This window comes from Cucumis sativus, chromosome 3 (genome assembly GCF_000004075.3).
Source record: "Cucumis sativus cultivar 9930 chromosome 3, Cucumber_9930_V3, whole genome shotgun sequence".
NCBI classification, from domain to species: domain Eukaryota; kingdom Viridiplantae; phylum Streptophyta; class Magnoliopsida; order Cucurbitales; family Cucurbitaceae; genus Cucumis; species Cucumis sativus.
The window spans coordinates 2,122,910-2,147,361 of NC_026657.2; the positions used below are offsets into that span (position 1 = coordinate 2,122,910).

General features: G+C 31.4%; 4 protein-coding genes across 10 annotated transcripts; 2 read left to right on the forward strand and 2 right to left on the reverse strand.

The window, feature by feature from the left end:
* Positions 1 to 388: 388 nt before the first annotated feature.
* LOC101222020 (O-fucosyltransferase 29) lies at positions 389 to 6,113 on the reverse strand. Of its 2 annotated transcripts, XM_031882993.1 has the most exons (10): positions 5,759 to 6,113; positions 5,364 to 5,653; positions 5,099 to 5,189; positions 4,359 to 4,435; positions 4,063 to 4,151; positions 3,758 to 3,947; positions 3,299 to 3,480; positions 2,634 to 2,736; positions 2,032 to 2,360; positions 389 to 1,304 (listed from the first exon to the last, which is right to left on the reverse strand). In XM_031882993.1, the coding sequence occupies exons 2-10, from the start codon at positions 5,634 to 5,636 to the stop codon at positions 983 to 985; spliced, it is 1,656 nt and encodes a 551-aa protein (XP_031738853.1). In that variant the 5' UTR covers positions 5,637 to 5,653; positions 5,759 to 6,113; the 3' UTR covers positions 389 to 982. The 2 variants fall into 2 exon arrangements, with proteins under 2 accessions (XP_031738853.1, XP_011650396.1); XM_011652094.2 differs by having other exon boundaries at positions 5,364 to 6,113.
* A 5,145-nt stretch (positions 6,114 to 11,258) lies between these two features.
* On the forward strand, positions 11,259 to 13,618 carry LOC101221008. 5 transcript variants are annotated; one of them, XR_968846.2, is made up of 5 exons: positions 11,259 to 11,483; positions 11,567 to 11,745; positions 12,243 to 12,330; positions 12,903 to 12,944; positions 13,271 to 13,618. XR_968846.2 is itself a non-coding variant. In XM_004147165.3 (3 exons), the coding sequence occupies exons 1-2, from the start codon at positions 11,329 to 11,331 to the stop codon at positions 11,715 to 11,717; spliced, it is 306 nt and encodes a 101-aa protein (XP_004147213.1). In that variant the 5' UTR covers positions 11,259 to 11,328; the 3' UTR covers positions 11,718 to 11,745; positions 13,271 to 13,618. The 5 variants fall into 5 exon arrangements, 2 of the variants coding, with proteins under 2 accessions (XP_004147213.1, XP_004147214.1); XR_968847.2 differs by lacking the exon at positions 12,903 to 12,944; XR_968845.2 differs by lacking the exon at positions 12,243 to 12,330.
* A 440-nt stretch (positions 13,619 to 14,058) lies between these two features.
* Positions 14,059 to 16,156, reverse strand: LOC101211024 (putative pentatricopeptide repeat-containing protein At5g47460). The gene has a single exon (XM_004147207.3). It carries the CDS (start codon positions 15,971 to 15,973, stop codon positions 14,192 to 14,194), a length of 1,782 nt encoding a protein of 593 aa, XP_004147255.2. The 5' UTR covers positions 15,974 to 16,156; the 3' UTR covers positions 14,059 to 14,191.
* An 822-nt stretch (positions 16,157 to 16,978) lies between these two features.
* Positions 16,979 to 20,151, forward strand: LOC101220774 (WAT1-related protein At5g47470). Of its 2 annotated transcripts, XM_011652095.2 has the most exons (8): positions 16,979 to 17,814; positions 18,172 to 18,237; positions 18,386 to 18,502; positions 18,672 to 18,912; positions 19,131 to 19,295; positions 19,392 to 19,543; positions 19,631 to 19,722; positions 19,908 to 20,151. In XM_011652095.2, the coding sequence occupies exons 1-8, from the start codon at positions 17,627 to 17,629 to the stop codon at positions 19,913 to 19,915; spliced, it is 1,029 nt and encodes a 342-aa protein (XP_011650397.1). In that variant the 5' UTR covers positions 16,979 to 17,626; the 3' UTR covers positions 19,916 to 20,151. The 2 variants fall into 2 exon arrangements, with proteins under 2 accessions (XP_011650397.1, XP_004147210.1); XM_004147162.3 differs by having other exon boundaries at positions 16,980 to 17,814; positions 19,631 to 20,151.
* The last annotated feature ends 4,301 nt before the right edge of the window (positions 20,152 to 24,452 follow it).

The following is a 24,452-nucleotide window of genomic DNA, read 5'->3' on the forward strand; positions in this document are numbered from 1 at the left end:
AGTGTGCATTCCATAGTCTCCATCTACATTGACAATATAACACACGTTAAGCCTGGTCCTTCGGTTGTGTGAAAGAATTTTGATAGTGATAAACATGATTCATTGACCTAGAATTGCATGCTTGGGCATAGACTAACCTACTTGTGAATGGTTCTTCTGACTTTAAATGAAGATGTAGTTCTTCTGACTTTATGGTCTTCCATCACAAAGTAACGTTCTCTGACCCTTATTTTGCAATTACTTGACACTTAAACAATTAAAAAGTCAATCCAAAAATGCTATTCTATTAGCCATAATTAATTTAATCCACAGGTAAATTGGTCACATTTTAAATTTTAATATAATGACGAAAATACTTAATCAAACCTATTGAACTCTCTACTGGATGGATATAGTATGGCTTTCACCGGATAACTTGAGGAAAAAACTAAAATGATCCATTATGGTTACTTGTAAACAAAATTTTCTAAGATTACAAGTTACATAGATGATAAATAAAGATCAAAATAACAATATTGCCTTAGGCTCACAAATGCCTGACAAGCTCAATCACTATAAGTCAGTAACGCTGGCCATGATTCTGTGTATCGAGCTCGTTGACAACTTGAAATTGTTGTATCCAGCCATTGCATCGCATCGGTTGGGCTCATATATCGTAATTCAACAAACTAATAAAACGAATCAGGAGTGGGGCAGGGGGTGTTAGCTTGCGCATAAAAAGACTAGAGCAGCAGCGGATTTTGAACAGAACTACACATCTATATATACTTGACATTATGGAAAAAAAGAACTAAGTTATGAACAGTTGATCAAACTTCCTATACCATGGATGAAGACAATGAGGCTGATCAAATTTCCAATAATATGGGCGGAAACGATTGGGCCAACGTGATGAAGATTGCCACATAAAGATATTTCTCTTATCTCTTCTTTTATGCATTTTTCATCCTCTCCAGTCTCCACAAAAGGGTGAAAAAACTGTCTAATACTGTGAAGACGTAATGGACTCCACAAAGTTTCTCTTTTCCAATACTCCTTGACTGTTTATCCATTGCAACTCATGGTGATTACTGCCTTCATCTTCCTTTATTTTTTCAGTGAATGGTTTTTCACAAATACATGAGTCAGGAAATTCATGAAATTCTTTACCACGTTTCAAGTCATCAGGCTCACCCATGAACCCTCGTTGGCAAGACTTCACCTTTCTGGCAAATGTATCCCAATCCATCTTGTTCCTTTCCATGAACAGAGCGCTGAGTCTTTTTGCATTTGGCCTAATGGTCCTTTTATGACCTGAATATCTCCTAAAATACACAAATCATGGTTCAGTGTTAGCAAGGCAAGATGAAGAGTACACAAAGAAACTTATGATTTCTAATTGAAGTATACAAAGAAATGAGATACCTTTAACCATATAAAAACACTAATTTCTATCAAAAAGATCTTAATAAGAGAATTCAAGATAAATCCCGGAAAAATGCTTTTGCGATAAACTTTTGGGGCTGTTTAGAAGATCTGGTATTTCCTTATAATAAAAGTTCAGCTATTTTCTAGAAGTTATTACCACTAGCCAACTGCGCAATCACCTTTCTACAAAAAAGAACTATAATAATCTCGACATTTTTAAGACACCCCACTTCAATTCTTAAAGACAAAAACAGAAAATAATTTCTCAAACAAATCCTTAATCTTTACTGTCCAAGATAACTATACAAATATTCAATTTCAGTAGGGTCAACTACATTCTTGGATGGTGGAGCCAATTCAGTTATCCACAGTTAACATGTTAATCTTTTCATTTAACCACAACCCAAGAGACATATAGAACTATGGTAGAGGTCGGGAAGAGTTTCAAGAGCTGGATGTCAATAAGTAAAAAATTATCCTTCATGCAGAGACAGAAGGGCCTATCAGAGGAAATTTTTTAACAATTTTTTTTAAAAAAATGGCCTCGTTAAAATATAACTAATAAGTAAACAATCTCATTCTTGATGAGGATGTCACAAACATAGAAAAAAAGTAACTTTGTACCTTTCACCAGCAAGAATCTTTGCCATGTTTCCATTATTATTAGTGACAAATACGTTACTTTCATTGCATACAATGTAGTCGATGGCAGCAAGACGGGAAGAGTATGGTAGAAAAGGTTTCAGCTCTGCATTAGCAAGCATCTCCTTGGTATAGAAATTTGGGAAAAGTTCTCTAAGAGGCCTCAGAGTTTCTTCTCCACCATATATTTCACCAGATGCAACATAAATATAACTATCATTTTGAAAACCAAGTGCTCGTAGCATCAGACCCACTTCATAGGGAGTAAGTGGACATTTCCCACTCTTCCTTGCCTCTTCTTCACTTACATCCTGTAAAGTAAACAGAAACTTTATGCACAGCCACTTGCTAATTGCAGATCGATGATACATGTCCATATTCAGAGTTCAAGAAGAAAGAATACTTTAGTAGAAATGTTTTCCATTAGACCAGGCATTTATCTATGAAAATGAAAGAATACAAGGGCGAATGAAAAGACAAACCCCAAGAAAAAACACATCAACACTAACCTGAAGTAGAATTTTAAAATCAATAGTTAAAGTAAAAATGAATTTAGAACCCAAAACAGACAGAAAACCACTCACCGGTAATGTTTCCCATCGCTTCCTTATTTCACCCAGCTCACGCCTTTCCTTTTCACCTCCACCATAGTAACATCCAGAAAAGGCTAGCATATCAGGCTCAAACCTACAACCGAAATAATTGATACATTTGTCAAGAGATCAAAACCAATCATAATATATATTTGTTGACTAGTTTATCTACATGCAGATGCAATTAAAGAATGGCTATGAATATCAACATGATCATAAAGTATTGAAGTGTGGCCAATTAACAAACAAAACAATGGTATAACACGACACAAGTCAAGGTGAGTGCTTAAAGCATCGATCGGCAACCATGGTGCACTTCTTAATAAATCTTTTATAACCTTGAATGTGCACATTGTGAGTCTCTTTCCTCTTGTTATACATCACTTCGCTATGTATTACTTAGCTTTATGTATAGACCAGTTTTTTAAGGTAGGTTGTACCACTCACAATGTGCACCAATCATACAAGCCTATACTTGCGATCATCCTATCACAAGATAATATGACCAGGATTGTACCCTTCATTGAAAAACATACTAGATAAAAGACCACTATTTGAGGGGAGAGTACTAGGGACGATCTCTGCACTACTGGACAAAGATACAAAGGCAGGGCAAGTGGCATTGTGCAAAATATATAAGGTAAGTAAGAGTATACCTTAAGTGAATGGCAATGTAGCGTTTTGCCATCTTTCTCATTCTTTTCACAAGTTTGTGGCCAAGATCATCGATAGGTTTTACAAATTTCAAAGCATGATAGTTAGCTCGACAACGCAACCTCTGTAGTTCTTCATCAAGCATATTTGAAAGTCTATAATCAAACTTGGTCAACTGGACAACCTGCAGATTTACATCAACAAATTTCCTGCTTTGGTTATGACATCAAACCAAAATTTCAATATGGCAAGAGATCATCAGCAACACTGATATTTTAATGTCCCAACAAAACACTAGCACTTCAGGATGAAAGCACGAGTGTTTTATCAAACCTTGTGCATTTTATAAAAAAATTAAAAAGTGGTGTGCACAAAATTACTTGTCAAGGAGGAGGTATAAAATAATTAACTTTTAGAAAAAGCTCTGAATGCATTAGCAAATGTTGGTGAAGTGGCCTTACGTGTCTCCTTAAAAGTATAGGCAAAACTTGATCAAGATAGTATTCAGGCTCTGATTTTCTAGGAACGCGCATGGTATAGGGAGGTTTCTCCATTGCACGCATGACTTTATCAGGAACTCTTTTAACAATAGTCACATCCTTTGAGAGAGAGGAAATGAACCGACCAACATCAAAAATGTTGACAAAGTCACTGCATACCAAGGCAAATTTACAAAAACAATCATAAAAAAATAATATCATTAAAAATAGAAAATATCAGGAAAAAGGTTCAAGCAACAAATCAAGGGTCAATCATCTTTAATTACCTATCATCCTTCCAATAGGAATGATGATCCAATTCAGGTACCACAAGTGTGGCATTAAGGATTCGAGCAACTGCCACAGCATCTGTTATCTAAGAAACAGAAATACATTCACATTAATTTTGTAGATAATAAAAAAATGGAAAACTTAGATGCAGGTTAGAACCTGATGTTGATGAGAAAACATGCAACTTGTTCATGATAAGATATAAGAATCTATTTAGCCATTAGATTTCCACTCTACCTTATGACACGAAAATGCAACAGAAAGAAAGAAAAAAAGAAAGAGAATCACTTACTCCTGTTCTCTGCTGATTCAAGCCTCCACTGGTTGCAATAAGCAAGTAGCCATTTGATGACCTCTCACTAACAGCAGCTGAATTTCAAATCACAGAATATGGAGGGGGGGAGTTAATGCTTACATAAGATTCTAGAAATATAAACAGAATGAATAATGTAAGCATAGACTGAGAAGTTTCAAAAGTACCAATTTTAGCAGCTAAGCAGTGCACCAAAATACTGACAGCCAAGAACCGTTCGTTAAATGCAAAGTAACTTAACTAATTATTAACAACTAAACAACCATGTCATGCATTAAGGAGTCTAAATTCTTAATAGAGTCCACTTGGTTTGAAATTTGGAAGAAGTGCCTAAAACGAGAAGTTCCTTGAAAAAGTTCTGCATAGAAATAGAAGCATGCCAATTCTTTGTTCACGACAGATATAAAAAATGAGCAGGCAGTTAAAAAAAAAAAAAAATCATGGGTGACCTATACCAAAAAAGGAAAAGGACAACAGCACCACTACAAGCCAACAAATCCTCAGGAATTAGCAGATATACAGACTTCGTAGTACTTATTATTAATTAAACCCTTAACTACAAGCCTTTATAAAAAATTCAGCTTTCCAACTTCAAGAAATCAAAAAGTTTTGAAATGAGATCACAGAATGAATAAACTATTCAAAAGAAAAAACAATCAATTACAAAAGAAACGCCAAATTCCAAGAGAGATTGATGGTAACTATCTGTGTCAACTTACGAGCAAAACGTGGGCTTCTTTTGCTACATCCATAATAATTCTTCGAAAGCTTAGATTCCCAGATATTGATCGTTCTATGACGAGCTCCATCCTACAAATTCAGATCAATGATGAACTTCAAACAACTATTAGCCAACCAGCCCACTCATCCAAAGAGTATATTTAAAGTAAAACCCACAAAATTCTCCACAAAGAAAAAAAAACACACAAACACACACACACATACACACACTTAACCCACAAAAATAAAACAAACTAAAATTACCAGCTTCGAGTAGAGCCTCCTGTTAACTAAGTGTTGAGAGTACCATTCAAGATCAGAAGCGATATGTCCCGTAAACAACGAAATTAAACCTAACGCAAAGAGCATCACACCACACAACATCGACCAAGAAAACGTAGCCTTCCTCTGCGACGACGCTGATCTCGACAGTGCATTCTTGCTACTAACAACATAACCATTCCCACTATTCTGAGGCTGTAACAGAGCCAGGTTCGCTGATATCAAACTAAATCTCCACGCTTTCGCCACGCCCATCCAAACTCACCTCCACCCTAATTAAACAAGCATTATAACACCAATACCCATAACTCGAAATCCCCCAGATGCTCCGAATTTAGAAAGAATACGATAAAACAAACCAACAAACAAACCGTTACCGGATGATGCAATTCCAAAAAAAATGTTGATGGAAATGCAAATGCAAGCAAAAGGGTGGGGGAAATAGGGCTCTGTGGCCGTTAAAAGTTGGAGTAGAAACCCTAGAAATCGTGATCGGGTAAAACAGAGAGTGAGATTGTATCGGAGGAGAGGGAATTCAGAAATGGGTTTACATAAGAGCAGAGAAAAATGGGGGAAAGGAGAAAATGGAATTGAAATTGTTGAAGATGAAAGGGAAAATGGAGGCGATCGATAAACTAGAAAAAGAAAAAAACAAAAACAAAAAAAAAAAAAAATGAAAGAAAGCGAAATGGGTTTTGGTTTTTGCAGTCCGGCTAATAAGGAAATCAAAACCCGATGAAGATCACTCACCTGACTGACGACAGTCCAATATTGCCGACGCCCTTCCTGTAATTTTCTATTTTATTCAAGGGTGTTTTTGACATTTCATCCTCTCTTCCTTTTTCCTTTTTTTACCTTTTTTTTCTCCACTTTGTTTTCAATTAAACCGACAACAAACAAATAATCTATCAAACAAAAAATATCACTTTGTTTTAAATCATTTTTAAATATTGCAAAATTAATTACCAAAATTTAAATATATCATCCATAAACACAAATAAACTTTTATCATCTAATATTTATAAAAGTTTATCTATATGTCTGTGATAAGAACTGAAATTCTATATTTTAGAAATATTTACAGCTTCAGGTAATTTACAACAATATTTTTTATTTAGTAAAAATATAATTTTAGTTTATTACAGGTGTTAAAATATCTTATTGTTTTAGAGTTTTAAAATTTGTTTAAATTTAGGTTATATTTATCTTATAATATAAAAATTTACATAATTTTATTTGATCGAGTACACGATGATTGCTCAATTTAGTGGTAGTTAAAAATTATTTGAGAATGTTGTTATCGTATCATCGTCATTCTAATTCATCCATTAGTAGGATTTCATTACAATTACACCACTTTTTATTACAGATTGGTAAACATATTTTTAGTATTAGACTCCAATTGTAAACAATACAATTTTATTGTTTTCATTTGATTTTTTTATGGTAATGCTTAATTATTAGTTAACTAATAAAAAATATATAATGATAGTAAATTGCATTTAAATTGAAAAGATGGCAAATTTATTAGCCTAAATAAAAATTGAAATCAAGCTCCTACATCTATCTATCTGTCCTAATCAAATAAACTATGATTCCATTTGAGTTCATGATCATTTATTTATAAGCCTATAATATGACAAAAATCAATCTTGTAAGATTCTAGTTTCCTTTTCTTGAAAAATGCATTGAAGTGCATCAATTAATTATATAGATCAATATCAATTTGTCAAGTAAAGTGCATTAAATTTGAATTGATTATATAATTTCTATTAATAAATGTTACTTATTAGATTACTAAAATCCCAGATTTGTATTTTGCTTTCAAGTAATCTTACTTAACCATTAAATGCAATTAAATAATACATCAGAGGTTTCAATCATCTCACCCTCCTATATGGTTGAACTAAAAAAAAGTTTCTACATACATTTTTTTTTGGTATTATCAATCTTTATTCGGATAATTATTTAAATAATAAAAATGTTGAAAATGTTTAAGAATATAGTAAAATATCAAATGTCTATTAATGATATATAGACTCTATTAATATATTATAAAAAAAATCATCCATTAAATTTCTTACTTTTCTTTTTTTAGTTATTAGTTATTTTGTTTGTATTGTAATTTATCATATTTTGACCTTTTTCTCAAAATCTTTTTTCAAGTTAATATTCTCTTCCTAACAAATGTATAACTTCCTATTGCATTTTTCTTTCTTCCTCTCTCTCTAAAATATTATTTATACTTATACGTGTTTACACCTTTTTCACGTAATATCGAAATTTCGAAATTGTATTTTAGTATTTTAGAAGAAATAATTCTAGTGATTAACATTTGTACCTTCGTAAGAACACAAACGTCTCACTTTCACGATTACTTTTAAATGTCTATATAAAAAATTAGAATATTTATAAAATGGAGCAAAAATATTATTATCATTGCGTTTTATTTTATTTATAAATATTTTCAGAAAGAATACCATTTAAAATAATTATTCTGGCTTTCTATTGTTGAAATATGCTTATAGCTAGAAAGAATCACTTTTGCTAATTAACATAATAATTGTTTGAAAATTGACAAAGACTTTTGCAATTAAACATGAAATTCTCTCAATTTTGCTAACATAATAATTGTTTGAAAATTGACAAAAGACTTTTGCAATTAAACATGAAATTCTCTAAATAACACATGTCAATGTCATATAGGACCATACTATAAATTAGTTGGTCGAATTTCAAATGAAAAAAAAAAGTTGGTCTATTAATAAAATAATCTCCTAATATTGTCATCAATAAAGAGAAGGAAAATATAAAAATTAGGAACAGTAAAAAAATGATTTTCCTATATAAAGTGAATTTTTTTACAAACATGCCAATTTTGCAAACAAATACATAATAAATTCAAACATTCTAATCTTTCACTTGCAAACTTATTGTAATTAAAGTCTACGGTAAATTGAACTTCTAATGTCAATAGTTGAATTATGTTTATATTGGCTAAATATTTTAATTTAATTAATAATAAAGATCTACAATGATAGTTATAATGCAAATGTTTTTGTAAACTGAGAGTTGAAAAATAAATAATGAAAGGTCATAAATAAAAATAAATTTATTTGATACATTGTTGATATACCTAAAATCGATCTGCATTTGACACATTTTTTCGTTAAAAAAAACCACAAGATAGAAAGTGGAAGAGATTGAGGTGCTAATTATATGTGAACTTAATTTATAGGTCTTAACTGTTTACTTGTTTAACTTTTTAATTTATTAATTGTATTCTCCAACAATTTGTCAGTAAATATAAGATACGAGTTCAACAATTGAATGAGTGATGAACTGAATCATGACTTTTGAATGATAATTGAAAACTTATCATTTTTTGTTTCTATCATTTCTATTTTCAAGGAAGACAAAGAGCAATGTAACGTGAATAAAAAACTTAAGAAGAAAACCTATCAATATTATGATAAATGGAATCCAAATGCACGAGGACAATTTTCGAGCCATCAAAGTTGACTAATATCTTCAAGAATGAGTAGCAAGCTTGTGCGCAACAAGAGTGCAAATGCAATTAACATAGGAGAAACCATGGATCACACCTTACTTTGTTGAAGGTCATATAAAATGTTTAATTTGAATATCGTTGCCATAATGAGAAGATCCTATCAATATCAAAGGTTCGAGAGAAGAAGGGAATCAACTGTCATAGTCCAAAGAGGTGAAATACTAGCCTCAAGGGCATTTATACTTGTTTCTTTAATTCAAATGAATTGTTTAAATTGAGGGGAGTGTTCCTCCATTTATGCTTTCTTCTTTCGTTCATTCTTTCTTTACTAACTCTCAACTAGAGTTTATCGATAATGGTTTGAATCAACGACCAATGAAAAATTAGAGAGAACAAGAAAGAATGGCGTATGATTATCTAAAACAATAAAAAAGGTTACTACATGAGACATTCTATACTTATATTATGGGCCAATTTAACTATGAAAGTTTAGGACAAAAAAACCCCACATATTCTCCAAAATTCAATGATTAATGATGTTTTTTTTTTCACGTGAAGTTGACAATTCAAAAGAGTCGACCCCACCTACACACTAAAAGGATATGTTGCAAGTTTTAATACAAGACATGTTATATATTTTGGCAGTTTAAATACAAGACATGTTACACATATTTATGAATCCTCCATCGTATGTGTTGCATTTAACGTATACATGCGTACGTGTTTTAACTTTATCAAGGGAAAGGGACCACATATATCACATGAACATTATCACATAAAAATGATGTGTTATTGTGTATTATTTATGATATGTGAATAAAACGACTATTGAGATTTTCAATCGAGTTTAGAAAGTAAATGAAAAGACAAAGATAAACATATATAATTCATCTTCAATCAAACATATGTACTATTGATTTCGTCCCCTCCTACCTCGTGTAGAAAACAAAAGTTGTGCGATGTTTAAAAGATGTTACAAGGTTTTAAAATTTTGTTTAATAATTTTAAATATATAAAAGAAATTGAGTCAACTTTTAAAACTATTTTGCTTGGAACTCAAATACAAGCATAATATTAAACCCATAACCTCACGGTATTTATTTTATTGACAAAATTGCTAAACTATTTATAATCGTAGCAAAATATCACTTTCTTGTCAACTGTATACTAATAGACATTGATAAGTATTTATAAGTAATAGATAATAGTAGTCTATTTAATGTCTATCATTGATAGAACAATGACATTTTGCTTGCAAATTATGGCTCATTTTACTGTATTTGAAAATAAACATATGATTCAATCAATTAAACTAATTTGTTATCAATAAAAAATTTCTTACGGAAACATTTGACTTTAAGGAATTGGGAGTGAAAAGAGCCTACGTCTACTAATATTAACGCATATTATTAAAGACTATACGTGTATATAAGCTTGAGAAAAATTATGGACCAATCCAAAATATTCGTGTGGACAAAAATGAATCATATTGTTTCAATATATAAGGGTCAACCCGCCTAACCCAACCCAAAAAATGGGAGTTGGGGTTGACAAATTGGTTTTTTTTTTTTTTTTTCTCTCTTCATAATTTAGACAATCTTCTATATTATTTTTCAATATGCAAGTGAACAAATTGTCATTCAAGATGCGAAATTACATAAATTCAAATTTTAAGTCTACAATATTCATTCAAAAGTAGGTTTACTTTTAGGTTTTAAGTCTACAATATCTCGGACATCATCGAACAATCTTGGACGAAATTGAAGAAAGAAGTGAAATCGAAAGAAAAATCTTGGTATTTCTTAGTTGAGATGAAAGATAAAAAAAAACTTTAGAGAATAAATTATCAGGCTAATCCAAGTGCTTGTTCCACGAAGATGGAAGACATAAAAGTTAAAAAGGTTTAGAACTCGGACCATCTTAAGGCCGTGTTCGATTGAGATTGAAAAAAAAAAGAAAATTATATATATATTATACACATAATCAGATTGGCCTAGGTCAACCCAACTCTTTATTTACACGACTCAATTTTTATTTTTCTCCAATTTTCTAATCTAACCTAATCCAATGCAACCTTTATAATTTGAGTGGAATAACATAGGTCGGTTGGGTTACCGATTTTTGAACACTCTTACTAAAGACAAAGAGTTGGGTTGTTCAAATTTTCTACTATAGGGAAGTGGGCTTGTAAGCTTTAGTCGAGTTCATGAACCTATGACTGAAAAAACACTTCAGAACATTACTCGTCGTCACAAACATTTCAAAGATGGGCCAGCCCGACCTAAATACAAAGCCCAGCCCAGACCATTTCCTTGCCCTTTTCTTTTTCCTTCAAAATTTAATATTTTATTATATTTTCATTATTACATATCTAAAACCCTCAACCCTTCGGTTCAATCGTTTCTTGTAGAATTTCCAGATCTCCGTTCTTCTTTCATGGCTTCCGCTTGCCAAAGAATTGCGAGCAGAATCTCTCAGTCCTCATTCAGAACATTCGTCCGTACGAATTCTTCCGCCAAATCTTCATCTTCTCCGTTCCCTCTACCTTCCAAATCCACTGCTCCCTCTGTTCGCCGATTCTCGCTCGCCAGGTATCTCTTTTTTTATTATTTCCTTTCTCCTTGTTTCAGTTTTTCTCTTTGTTCTTTTACGAACCTTCTTTAACTACTGTTAGGTCTCCGTCGGAGCTGGGATGTGTTCAATCCCTTTTGCCATTTCACGACGCGGTTGCTGGAGCGAGAATGATTTCGTGTCTGAGTACAAATTCGAGGAGTTGTCGTGCGCTTTCTCAGGGTATTCTCTGCTGCACCTCTCCCGGCCTCTAACATGAAATATTATGCTTTCTTTTGAAGTGTGAGTAGCTTTTTTATGCATTAATCTACAGACTTTCCCTTTTTATTGCTCTACAATTTGTTTGTCTGTGTCCTTTTTGTGTTGGTATTTGCTGATTCTTGTTGTCTCTGTCATTGTTGTGTTGTTCCAAAAATCTTGCAGCTTCTGTATGAAGTGGAACATTCTGTTAAAATTGGTGAAATTTAAGTTTAGAAGTCTAGAATATTGGATCGTTGCTTATACTTAAGGAGGTTGGTGGCAAAATTATGTAAAAGATGGGAGGATAAGCTAGAACGTTGAAGTCAACCATCTTGGGGAGAGAAACCATCTTAGATTTGGTCCTCTCCCTTGCCTTCGGTATCTAGTTTCGTTGTTTATTGGTTTCAACTTTTGTCCCCCAGTTAAATTGGTCATTTTCTTTAGTAAGGTTAGTTATTAGAACTGGAATGGAATGAATGGGATGGGTTTGGTTGTTGACTGGGGACCTTGAAACTGACTAGAGTATTTGGTTCCTGCAGGCACATAATATCAATTGTCAATATGCTTGAAAGAAATAGATTGGAAGTTTACGGAGCATCAGATTATGGTGCAGTGAATCCATTTCAAGTACGAAACTAATCATCTTTTAGTTGTCCTAATATGTCGAAGATATTCCAATTTCTATTATTGTGATGAACTAGTGGTCTCTGTCAGTGTTGGGTCGGCACTACTTTTAATTACCATTTGAAAAATAAAAGTGTCACATACTGCCTCATTCAGCAGTAGTCAATTCCTGAATCGTTAAATCTTTAGAGTTTCCCTTGGAAAACTTTGACTTGAAGAGTGAACTGCCAAATTTAAGAGAATGGAATGAAAAGTTAGGTTTGCCCATCAATCAGCTTAGTCTTTGCGATCTAGCTATTATCATCCTGAAAGAAAAATTTATCTCGGACAAGAATCTGTTCTATTCTTTTGGAGATCATTACCTTAGAGTAAAGGGATGATCCAGTCCAGTCAATAGATTTAGTTAATTGTAATCCGTTATGTGAAGTAAGCTTTGTTTGTTCGATGATCTGCATCATTTTTGTTTACATCACTTGTGTTTAGCTCACAGATAATCTTATGATTGTTCTTATCATTCAAACCATCAGTTTTCTTTTGTCAAATAATCTATATGACATAACTTCTCATTGCCTCAGATGCAATTGATGGTACGTGAGACATATTTGCTGTTTTTGAAGGTGGGCCAGTCACTCTATGCTTCACTAATTTAGAAATATCACTTTTGAGTGATGTGTAAATGGTTCCGCATTAGTTCTTAGTGCCTTTAGTTTACGTGTGTAAATTTAATGAAACCCATCTCATAGATTATTCCTGTGCCACACCTCAACTAATCTTATAGGACAATTGTCTAACCCAGAAAGTATCTATGTGTATGGTCAAATAGATGTTGCATCAGTTATCTTGAATCAGAGATGAGTCATGTTGCATTTTGGACTCTTGGTAGAAATCTACCGACATTCTTAGTCAGCTTTTCTTATGTTGTATTTGTATTCTGTGGCTGCAGAGTTAGGTTTATCCGTTCCAAGGTGACTTTTTCCGGCAAATTGTTGCAGTGACAAGGAGATATCAGTAATGGTTTAGAGGATTTCTTTTATGAACTGTGCCGAATACTGCTCAATTTGGTTAACTAATTTTGATTCATCCAAACAACAGATTGTGTTGAAATAAGAATATAGTGATTCTAGTTCTCATGGCAACTCAGGAAATCATACTTTTGCCATTGTTGTGGGTTATAAATGTTTGATCCTTTTCATACATTCAATATGTACGTTTGTTATTTATTAAGATACACATCATATTATTTTCTTGCCTTTTGGTATATTATGAAGACAAATTGGATCTTTTTTGCGTACTTCTTAGACAACTAAGAAAATGAGGCCTGCCATGTTTTGTACTATAACTTAAGATATTTGATGGGGTTTGTTGGAAATGATCTTGTATAAGAGATCAGTTTAGCTTGTCGGTCGTCATAGGTACTTGATTGTCAAAGGCTGAAAGAAATTTTTTAGTTCTGTTCTATTGACCTAACGTGTTGAACTAACAAGATATCATGGTCTTAGCTTGTCCATCAATATCAAAGTTTTAAAGAAAATTTCTAAATTTAGTTATGTTCTATTGGACCCAACATGTTGAACTCAGAAAAACCTTAGTTGTGGTTATTGTTCACCTAGTTTATGCATATATCCTTTCAAAAGAGATCAAAGGTGCAAAGAAAAATCTTAGCTTTGTTGTGCTAACTTCACATGTTGAACTCAAAGAAAAATCTTAGCTTTGTTGTGCTAACTTCACATGTTGAACTCAAAGAAAAATCTTAGTTGGGTTGTATTCATTAATAGCCAAATCTCTATAGGAAATCTTGGAAGCTTATGCAAACAAATGTCTAAATATGCACCTAATTCTTGTTTTAAAGATTGTTCGAAATGAACTAGTATGATAAAACAAATTCGTTTTCCATCTCAATCAACCAACTATATCCAGTTTCTTTTCTAACCCCTTTATTTCTCATCAACTCCCTAACTAATTTCACGTCTCTCCATTTTCCATGGGATGCAAAAATGTTAGACATCATAACATATACATAATCATCAGCAGCCCCTAACACTATTACTTTTGCTGCTGCTACCTTTGCTAGTTTTAAATCCCTCAAAACGCCACAAGCACCCAGAAGTGCTCGCCAAACTGGTCCGCTCGAATCAAACCCTAATTCATGTATTAGCCTCTTGCTTCCATATACATCCCCTCTCTGTCCCATTAGCCTAACCATAGTACAACAGTGCTCGATAGTTGGTTTGATACCATAATCCTCAACCATTGATTTGTAGTACTGCATTGTGGCTTCCAATGGAACCTGATTATCTGAACATGATAGCAGAATGTTGAGAAATGTGATGTTATCAGGTTTTACATCTTTCGTCATTTTTAGCTTCTCAAAAAGATGGATCACTTCCATTGTTTTGCCATTGTGAGCCAAACCTGAGATCATTGCATTCCAAGATACCAAGTTCTTCTTGGGCAATGACTGAAATATCATTTCCGCATAGTTCACATGCCCACATTTCGAGTACATACTGATTAGGGCGCTGCCAACAACAGTCGATGTATCTAAACCACATTTAGTAATGCAACAATGGATTGCCAAACCCCATTTCAATGCTGAGAGCCCTGCAACGCCACTCAAAATGCTTGAAAATGTGAATTGATCCATCCGGACATCGCACGAGTGCATTTTAGTGAAGAAACTCAGAGCTTCCCATGTTTCATCCCTATCGACATATCCTGTTAGCACTGCATTCCAAGACGAAGAGTTTGGACTATCCATCTTTGATAGAATTTCTACAGCATATTCAATATCTCCAAATTGAGCATAACCATTTATCAGTTCATTAAATGATATAGTGTCGGGTCGAGGCATTTGTTGCAAATATCTCGACGCCTGTTCTAGCCTTCCGTTTCTAGCACTGGCTGCAATAACTGAATTCCATGAAATTGTATCCTTACCTATCATGTCATTAAACACTTCAACTGCCCCTTCAAAAGACTCACATTTTCCATACATGTCAATCAAACAATTAGCAACAACCGTACTGTCTTCCAAACCAAGCTTTATAACTTTTGAATGAATCGACTGCCCCAATATCAGCCAACCCAGATGACCAGAGGCACTCAAAGCTATAGACAAAGAATATGAATCCACAAGATTTCCAGACCCATCAAGCTGAATAAACAAACACAAAGCCTTGCGAAACTGGCCACAATGAACATAACCAGAAATCAAGGAGTTCCAAGTAACCAAACTTGGTTGAGGCATTTCATCAAACAGCTTATGGGCACTATCAAAGGACTCAGTTTTGATGTAGAAATTGACCATGGCTGTGCCCACGAAGACGTTAGAAGCAAACCCAGATCGCAGAATGTAGCTGTGAAGCTGGTGGCCACAGGAATCTAAGGCATGGCTCGTGCAGGCTCGAACCAGTTGAACCAAAGCGTAGCCATTTGGGTTGCATTTGAGCGCCCGAAAGGCCTCGGCTAGAGCCAAGTCGGCGGTGTGGCCGCCGCCGGCAAGAGCCGTTCGGATGGCGGTGGATGGAGCTTGGTCATCGATTGAGAAACATGGCTGAAAATTGGAGGCATTGTGAATTGAGATTATGGCTGAAGGTTTCTGAAGCAGTGGCTTTAATACTAATTTGGTAGAGAAGGGTCTTTGCATAATTTTGCAAATCAATTCCCCATGGCCAAAATTATCTCTTTTTCCCCTTCCCCTCTTTGTGATACTAATAAGAGTCTTAAGAGAAATTATTTTAAATAATACAGCTATAAATATAGCAAAGTATATGGAGACGACATGCAATTTGGCTCATGGCATAAGTAAACAAGGTACCAACAAAACTGAGTGCCATCTTCCATTTCATTTTTTTATTGAATTAATTGTGCTTTTCCATAGAACATTCATTTTGGATTTCAATAATTTTCAAAACAAAAAAAAATTCTACATATTTCATTTTATTACTAGAATAAATCCTACAACTTCTTATTCTAAAATTTACACATTTGAAAAAAACAACTTGAAACCGTTAGAATCGTGGAATATTTCAACAACGAAAAAAGACAGTTATATTTAAAATGAATCCTAATAATAATTTGTAATAGTTTTTTAAAAAGACTATGTATACGATGAAAACTTGAGACTTGAATTTTGATATCGAATAAATTAATATCAATTAATCATTATTATTAATTCATATTTGGTGTTAGAACTAACTAATTTAATACTATGTGTATTGCACTTGTTATTTTTAGTCCATTTTACTTTGTCCTAAAATTTATTTGATTGCATTTAGGATAAACATTTTATATAGTAAAAAAGAAAAAATTATTGGTTATTTTTTTAAAAAAATATATTACATTATTGTTTAGTCTATATATTTTAAGTCAGTCTTCATTTTTTTAACACAGTTTTATTTTTGAATTTTGAAGTTATTTTTTATTTGATTCTTATGTTTGTTTTTATCCTTGTTTGAATTTAGTTTTTATTCCAAATTTTTACTAATGCTTATATTTTGCCTTCTGACATTAACTTTTAGTTAGATAATTTAAAATGTAGTTTATCTTAATAATGTGAAAAGTTAATAAAAATTAATTTAATTATAAATATTTAGTTCTTTTAAATTAATCGATTAATTAATTTTAAACAAAATGAGTATTCGGTCAAAATCTCAGTGTCAAACTTGATAACAAAATAAAAATTAAATTCAAAACTTAGAAAGTACAATATTTTTTAAAATAGTAACCAAATAAAAAACTAGTCCCAAAACGTACCAAACCGAACCATTAGAGTTAAAAGAGATTCAAACCGTACCAATAAATGAGATTCAAAGCGTATCAAACCGAACCAATAAAAATTAAATTCTCTCTTCCAAAAAAGATAAAAAAGAAAGTTAAAAGAGTCAACCTAAGAAATTAGAGAAGACCATAGACAAGAAATGACTAAATATAGTACATCAATATAGAGAGAATATAGGTAACAAATGAGGCTGAGATAGAGATTCAAATCAGCCAACAATTTCACATCGAAAGAGAGAAAGCAAAGGCTTATACAAAAACTAATAAACTAAAATAACCCAACATTTCCCTAAACTTTTGGGAGATATTACTAAAATAAGCAAAAGAAATGGATATCACTCATTGGTAAAGAAAAAAGAGCATAAAAAGAAGATCAAAGCAAGAACAATCTGTTTGGAAAGAGAGAAAAATTTGAAAGAAAATGAGAAAGCATGGGAGAGAAAAAGAGACTTTCTTTGAGGAGATTTGTTGATTTCTTGTTGCCATAAGAACTTTTTTTTTCTTTGTTAAAAAAGAAAAGATGAAGAGAGAAACAATGGAAGATTTTGCAATAATGAGTGGGTTGGTTGGAGTGCAGTTTGTATATGCAGGAAACTCAGTTTTTATGAGTTTTCTTATGTCTTTAGGGATTGATCCTTTAACCCTTGTTATCTTCTCTACCTTCTCTACTTTTCTCATTGTCTCTCCCGTTGCTGTTTATTTCGAAAGGTTTGTTTTGTCTCTTTCTCATGAATTGTTAGATGATATAATATTAAACTTATCTTCGTTTAGTATTAGAGTAAAGGTCTAAGAGGGTTCATGTTGGATGATATAATATTTAAGTTTTTGGGACAATTAGTGATTTAAAATGATATTAGAGGAGGGTAGGTGATATATCAAAACCTATACAATCTTATTCCCTTTCGGGTTAATATTGAATATTAAGTTTACATTCGATTCTATCACTTATCAACTTAAGGTTTTGGGTCATCCTCCGATTTTAGTGAAAAAAAATTACTTTTTTCCGTCCTTTTTTAGGTAGAAGAATTTGGATGATGAAACAGAAAAGTTCATGGTTTTGTGCAGGTATAACTGGCCAAAGAAACTTAGTCTAAAGTTGATCCTTCAGCTTGTTCTCATATCTTTTGGAGGGTAAGAAATTTAAATGGCTAAACCCACCAATGAAAATATGGATGCCAACGTTTGGTTATTTTAGCTATGAAAACATGCATGGATTATTGTTAGAGGAAAGTGAAGAGAAAAGTGATTTGGGATACTGACATAATGTGTTTGTTTGTAGGGTTACGTTGTTTCAGTCCCTTTTACTGAAAGGAATACAGCTAACTTCGCCGACTTTAGCTACGGCGATGCCGAATCTCGCCCCTGGACTCATCTTTGCCATTGCTTGGATCTTTAGGTACACTGAAAGCTACTTTTCTGTTATGGAAACATTGTAGAAAGTAGGAAGAAAGAACATTCATGGGATTCATTTTCTTCACTTTTTTTTTTTTGATAAATATGGATCAAAATTGTTCACTTTCGACCATTTTTCGTGTTCGATAAGAGACATTTTATCATGAATGCAGATTAGAAAAAGTTCAGCTAAGTTGCATCTATAGCAAGATCAAGATTTTAGGTACATTACTATGTGTGATAGGCGCATTCACCATGAGCATAATGCACAGTGCTCCATCGGATGTAGCTGGAAAAAATAGTATCCCACAACAATCACCTCTGAGTGAGCAACTGTTTGATGAACAGAAGATCCTCGGTTGTGCGTATCTCTTCGTGGCGATCATTATTTTATCTTGCATAGTTGTTCTGCAGGTATCTCAATGGTTATTATATATAAACAATACCTAGTATGTTAAGAATGCCTTAAATTTATTATCCAATACTTCGAACAACCAAGCATGCAGGTCTTGCTTTTAGCCCTAAGATTTAAAGAAGTGTAGTATATGAACTCTTCAACTCTATTGGCAATTTTGAATCTAAATATGGTATTTATCTTTAATAATAAATAGAACTCTATGGTCAATTGACAGGCAGCGACACTAGGCGATTTCCCGGCACCAATGTCGTTGTGTGCGATAACATCCCTCATCGGAGTGCTCTTAACCATAGGTGTACAGATAATTCAATATCACAGAATTGATATTGCATGGCCACTTCTAATCGGTGTTAAAGAATTGGCTGCCTATGTCATTCTAGTAAGCAGCATTTAATCCTATGCTCTTTTGAGATAATTTTTTCTACATATTGTGTGCATATTGATGTATGCTTTTAAAAATCTTGTTGACGAAAAGGGCGGAACGATAAGTGGCGCTTGCGTGAGCTTCAACGGGTGGGCGATGAAGAAACGAGGGCCAGTTTTGGTGTCAATGTTTAGTCCGATAGGAACAGTTTGTTCACTCGTTCTCTCAGTTATCACCTTAGGAGAATCCATCAACATTGGAAGGTACATTACTACCATTTCTTTCTCATGATCGTCGTAAACCAACACGTTATTCGAGCATGATCTTCATATTTGTTTCGCAATATGCAGCCTTGCTGGTATGTTCATGATGTTCACCGGCCTCTACTTCGTCCTATGGGCGAAAGGGAAGGAACGTTATGTGAACCGAAACCATCTCGAGAGTGAGTTCGACGTTGACAAGCCTCTTTTAAGTTGAATTATTTCATTTTGAAATACATAGGTTCTGTTTTGTCACATTAGGCATTAGAAACACAAACACTTAGAAGGACTATTTTTCTATAGTGGGGTTGGGATTGGGATTGTTATTTAGAACAGTTCCAACATTTTGAACATTTAACTTTTGCAGAAAGTTGAGGAGCTTCAGTCTTTGGAATGTTTGTTTTGTTTGGGAAAATTCTGTCTCCTCTATGCTTGAGTTTTGTAAAGACAGAAGATTCACTTCAGCAACTCAACACATCATATTCATATCTCTCTCTCTCTTTTCTCTTTTGTAGATTATATCAGTTTGGATTTTGTTTATGTGCTTAAGTTTGTGATGGAACAGAGAAATAGAATCATAGATTTTTTTATAATCATTTTTATCAGTCAAATTGTAAATATATCTTGAATTTTCTTTTTCTAGAATATAAATTTCTATTATTGGTGGATTTTCTTTCCCTTTTACTATTTTCTTCTTCAGTTCTTTCATTTTGATATAATTTTTTTTGTAGTATGATTCTTATCATTTAAGAGAATACCTTCATATTTGTTCTACAAAGTATGCATTTAATGAAAAAATAAAAAATAAAATCAAAAGTTCTTAACAGCTGTGTTGTGAGGTTTGAAATTTATGGGCTCAAAAAAAGGGATTCTCAATTACATGGAATTCTAAAAAGGATAGAGATGTGATTGCAATTATAACAAAGAGAAAAGAGAGGAACAAAAGGAAGAGGGAAAGTGCATTTATTGTTATTTTATTTTTAGTTTTTTCTTTTTTGAATATGCAAATTAAAATAATAATAATAATAATAAAAGGTTTTAAGTATGCTAATTAATACTAAAAATATCAACCTTAATTCAATGTACAATATACCAAATCTAACTTTCATATCAATTATTTTATAATAAAACAACTTCCTAACTCAAATAATTTTGATCACAATGGTTTGAATAAAACAACTTCCTAAACTCAAATAATTTTAATCACAATCATTTGATTTGAAGTGAACCAAATCTGTTTCTGCATATTAATTGAATGTTAAATTATGATCGCTACACCAAATTTTATTTTTATTTGATATTTGGTATTGTTTAGTAACCATTTTGCTTTTGTTTTTAAAAAATAAGTTTATAATGGATACTACTTCTACCTTCAACGTGTAACTTGTTTCCTTTGTTATCTATGATCTACCAATGCAAATCAAAAATTTGAAAACTTTGGAATTTGACTAAGAATTCAACCATAGCATTATTTAAGAAATATGCAAAGAGAAAAATGAACTTATTTTAATAATAAACAAAACAAAACAAATACCATATGAAACTAAACTTTCTATTTTGTTTCAAATGTCTAACAATTTATATGATATTTGAAGGTTGAGGTGAGAAGTTTGATGACGTTAATTAGAAAAGTTATATAACTATTGGAAGATTCCATTTCATATATATATTATTTGCATGGTGTAATTTTGGTTGGGAAATTAAAGAAAGAAAAGAAAAAGAGAAAGACACAATACTTATATATAGTTGGAGTTTGTTTTAATGAATGAATATAGTTGGAGAAATTAGTAAAGTAGTTCACATTGTCAATATCACATATGATTGTGGATGCAAAACCCCAACAAACCCAACAAACTTTTGTGCCATATAATTCACCACCTCTCCATCTCCTTCTCTCTCTCTCTTTTCTTTTTTAAAATTACTTCAAAAAATCAATTACAAATTTAGTGGAAAAAATAGAATTTAATTCCTTTCACTTTGAAAATTAAAATTTAGTCAAAATAGATCTATCAAATTTCACAAATGAGATTTACAATCTACAAAACTCTCACAAATAATTGCTCCCACCTTGTGAACCAAACTTAGCTTTATTTTTTTACCATTCTTTTAACTCTTTCTACTCGAAAGAAATTTAATTTCGGTATTTTAAAAAATAAACATTAGAGTGTTCTAATGAATAAGACACAAATTACTAACCTTATATTATTGGATCTCCACTCTTAACAATTGTTAAAAAGAAAAATAGTTGTAAATAGAATTTTTTTAAAAAATATTTAAAAATATAGATTATAATAGTTTATTGATATTTATCAACGTTAATATTTTATTATATTTGTAACTTTTTTTTCAAAACCAAAAAACTAATTATGGTCAAAGCAATCTAACAATCTTTTCCTTTTATTATTATTTATAAAAAAAATTAAAAGGTGAATACAAATTTTTACAAACACTATCAATTCTATCCTAAACTTTCACACTATTCAATTGAGTTTACTTAAAAATAGAGAGTTATAATTTTTTCTTAAGAATATTTAACATAATATTTACACTTCATTTAAAAATGAAGTATAATAAACTTTATCTTTTAGTGGTTTTGTTCTATAAAAAATAAGTCTTAAAATGTTATTGATTTATTTTATTATTGAAATATATATTTAATTATTTTTTTTATAATAAAATATTATGTTAATTATTGCCATGTTAACCTTTTAAAAATTTGACATTAATTCTTCTAATAGTCTTTAACAAGATGAATTTCACAACAGTAAAGTCAATTTGATTTGGTTGAGTTCATACATTTTCTCACTAAACTTAATTATTAAAATTATAAAATGGTCAAACTTAAGTTAATATTTAGTTAAGTGATACGCCTAACATCATTCAATCATATGTCATATTTACGGTGGTCAAATCAAAATCATTTCAAATTATTTTGAATACATTTAATACTTAAAAGACAATGTAATTTAATCACATATATTTAACATAGTATTAAATTCTTAAAGTCTATCAATAATAGACTACCATATTTATAGAAGTTTATCGTTGATAAAAATCTTTCACTAATAAATTTTGATATATTTGATTTTTTAAAAAAATAATAAGACATTATATAATTGCTTTTAAGAAATTGGTAATGTTAAAATCAATTAAACAATTTAAGTGTATTCCTAATTAATCTAACATATAAGAATTTAATTTATTTAAACTCTTCACAGTCAAATTACAAACTTAATTATAATTTTAATTAGGATTGGTTTTTGAATTATGAATTTCTTTTCACCATCCAAATTAAAATAATACAAATCATTAGCTAAAATGGTCACTATGGTATAATTTAACTCAAAATTATAATATTTTTCCTATGAATTATTAATCTGTGAACATATATTCTAACCCAACTTTATATATATATATATAATGCAATATTTTGTGTAAAGGGACTAAGCCAAAATTTCCCCTAAAAACAGTAATACTAAATAGAAAAATAGTAGTACAAGAAAAAATTAATGTTGAGAGAATATTATTCTTTTGAAAGGTTAAGATGATAATTGACAATTTAGATCGAGTGTATGATAATTTAGGAAATAATAACTGGGCACACAGATCCCAACAATTTATTAGATAAAAATTAAACAATTTTGTTTTTAATATTGAATTTGGGTTTCCAATGAAGAATTGTCTTTTTTTTTTTTCTTTTTTTGAAGTTTAAAAACAGCTTATATGGATTAGCAAATACAAGGGGCAAGTTTTCTCCATGTTACTTGTATTCTATATGCTCTTCCTTTATCAATCTTATCTTTATCATTATTTTAATATTTCAACTTTCACATTTTATTTTAATACTCTGTTTTGATCAATCTAAATCCCAATTGTATTTCAAGTGCTAAAATACAACAATCACAAGGTTAACCATGAAGGTTGAATAAAAATAAAATTCAAGCACAATCCCATTGCCAAGGAATGTAATATACTTTAGCTTATAGTAACACATATTTTTGAATGATTTTAAAATGGTAAAATTCACTTTTTTTTTTTCATGTTTCAAATTATCATGAAATACACTTATAAACACTTAAATAAATTTTGTTCTAAAACACATTAGTTTTACAGCGTGGTTTTGAAATGACAAAAGCGATTTTAATACTTTTGAAATAAGTTGTAAACATGTATGAACAATATATGATGAAAGTAACTTAAAACACAAGTCATCTACCTATTTAAAACCTATACTAAGTGAAGACTTGTAACTTTTCTTGTAAATAAATTTATGTCACTACTCTTTATTTGAATCATAATATTCTTTGTAAAAACTTAAATCACAAGTCTATGTATTGATAATATATATGATTTTTATTAAAAGAAAATACTTTTCCTACTGGCTTCCCATCATTAAAATTTCTTTCATAGGCCTTTTATTACAGAAGAGAGAAAAATTCTCTCCTCACTTCTGTTTTTCTAGTCAAAATTTTAAGTTGTTGGAAGGAGGAAAAGTATAACAATGTTCTTTACCAAATGCATTTACTTAACCCCAAGTCACAAATGGCAGAACAAAATTTGTTAACTAAAGTTTAGAGACCCACTTTGCCACTAAAAATGAGATGAATTCAAAGTTTAAATGTTATCTAGATTGTGTATTTTTTTTTGCTTTTGTTCTTTTTAGGTGACATTATATTTCTTCAATTTGTCATTAAACTTATAAAAATCTATCTTTACTTGCGTGGTTACTATAATCAGTGTCAAGATTACTTTTTTAATATACATAAAAAAAACTAACATTATAAAAATACAAACGACTAAAAAATTCAACCTACATAGGTCAAACCAGTATTTACATTATAACTGATCAAGATAACAATTAAATCTAAATACTGAAAGCTTACGTGCATACAAAAGTTAATTCATAAGTTTA

What these genes read in the sequence shown, in the direction of transcription:
- LOC101221008 (XM_004147165.3), top strand. Translation starts at nt 11,329, where the DNA reads ATGGCTTCCGCTTGCCAAAGAATTGCGAGCAGAATCTCTCAGTCCTCA. An exon ending in CGCCGATTCTCGCTCGCCAG is followed by an intron (nt 11,484 to 11,566) that starts GTATCTCTTTTT and finishes AACTACTGTTAG; the next exon opens with GTCTCCGTCGGAGCTGGGAT.
- LOC101220774 (XM_004147162.3), top strand. Translation starts at nt 17,627, where the DNA reads ATGAAGAGAGAAACAATGGAAGATTTTGCAATAATGAGTGGGTTGGTT. An exon ending in TGGCTGCCTATGTCATTCTA is followed by an intron (nt 19,296 to 19,391) that starts GTAAGCAGCATT and finishes GTTGACGAAAAG; the next exon opens with GGCGGAACGATAAGTGGCGC. An exon ending in GAATCCATCAACATTGGAAG is followed by an intron (nt 19,544 to 19,630) that starts GTACATTACTAC and finishes CGCAATATGCAG; the next exon opens with CCTTGCTGGTATGTTCATGA.
- LOC101211024 (XM_004147207.3), bottom strand. Translation starts at nt 15,973, where the DNA reads ATGCAAAGACCCTTCTCTACCAAATTAGTATTAAAGCCACTGCTTCAG.
- LOC101222020 (XM_031882993.1), bottom strand. Translation starts at nt 5,636, where the DNA reads ATGGGCGTGGCGAAAGCGTGGAGATTTAGTTTGATATCAGCGAACCTG. An exon ending in TGAATCAGCAGAGAACAGGA is followed by an intron (nt 4,152 to 4,358) that starts GTAAGTGATTCT and finishes TCTGTTTCTTAG; the next exon opens with ATAACAGATGCTGTGGCAGT. An exon ending in CTATACTTTTAAGGAGACAC is followed by an intron (nt 3,481 to 3,757) that starts GTAAGGCCACTT and finishes GTAAATCTGCAG; the next exon opens with GTTGTCCAGTTGACCAAGTT.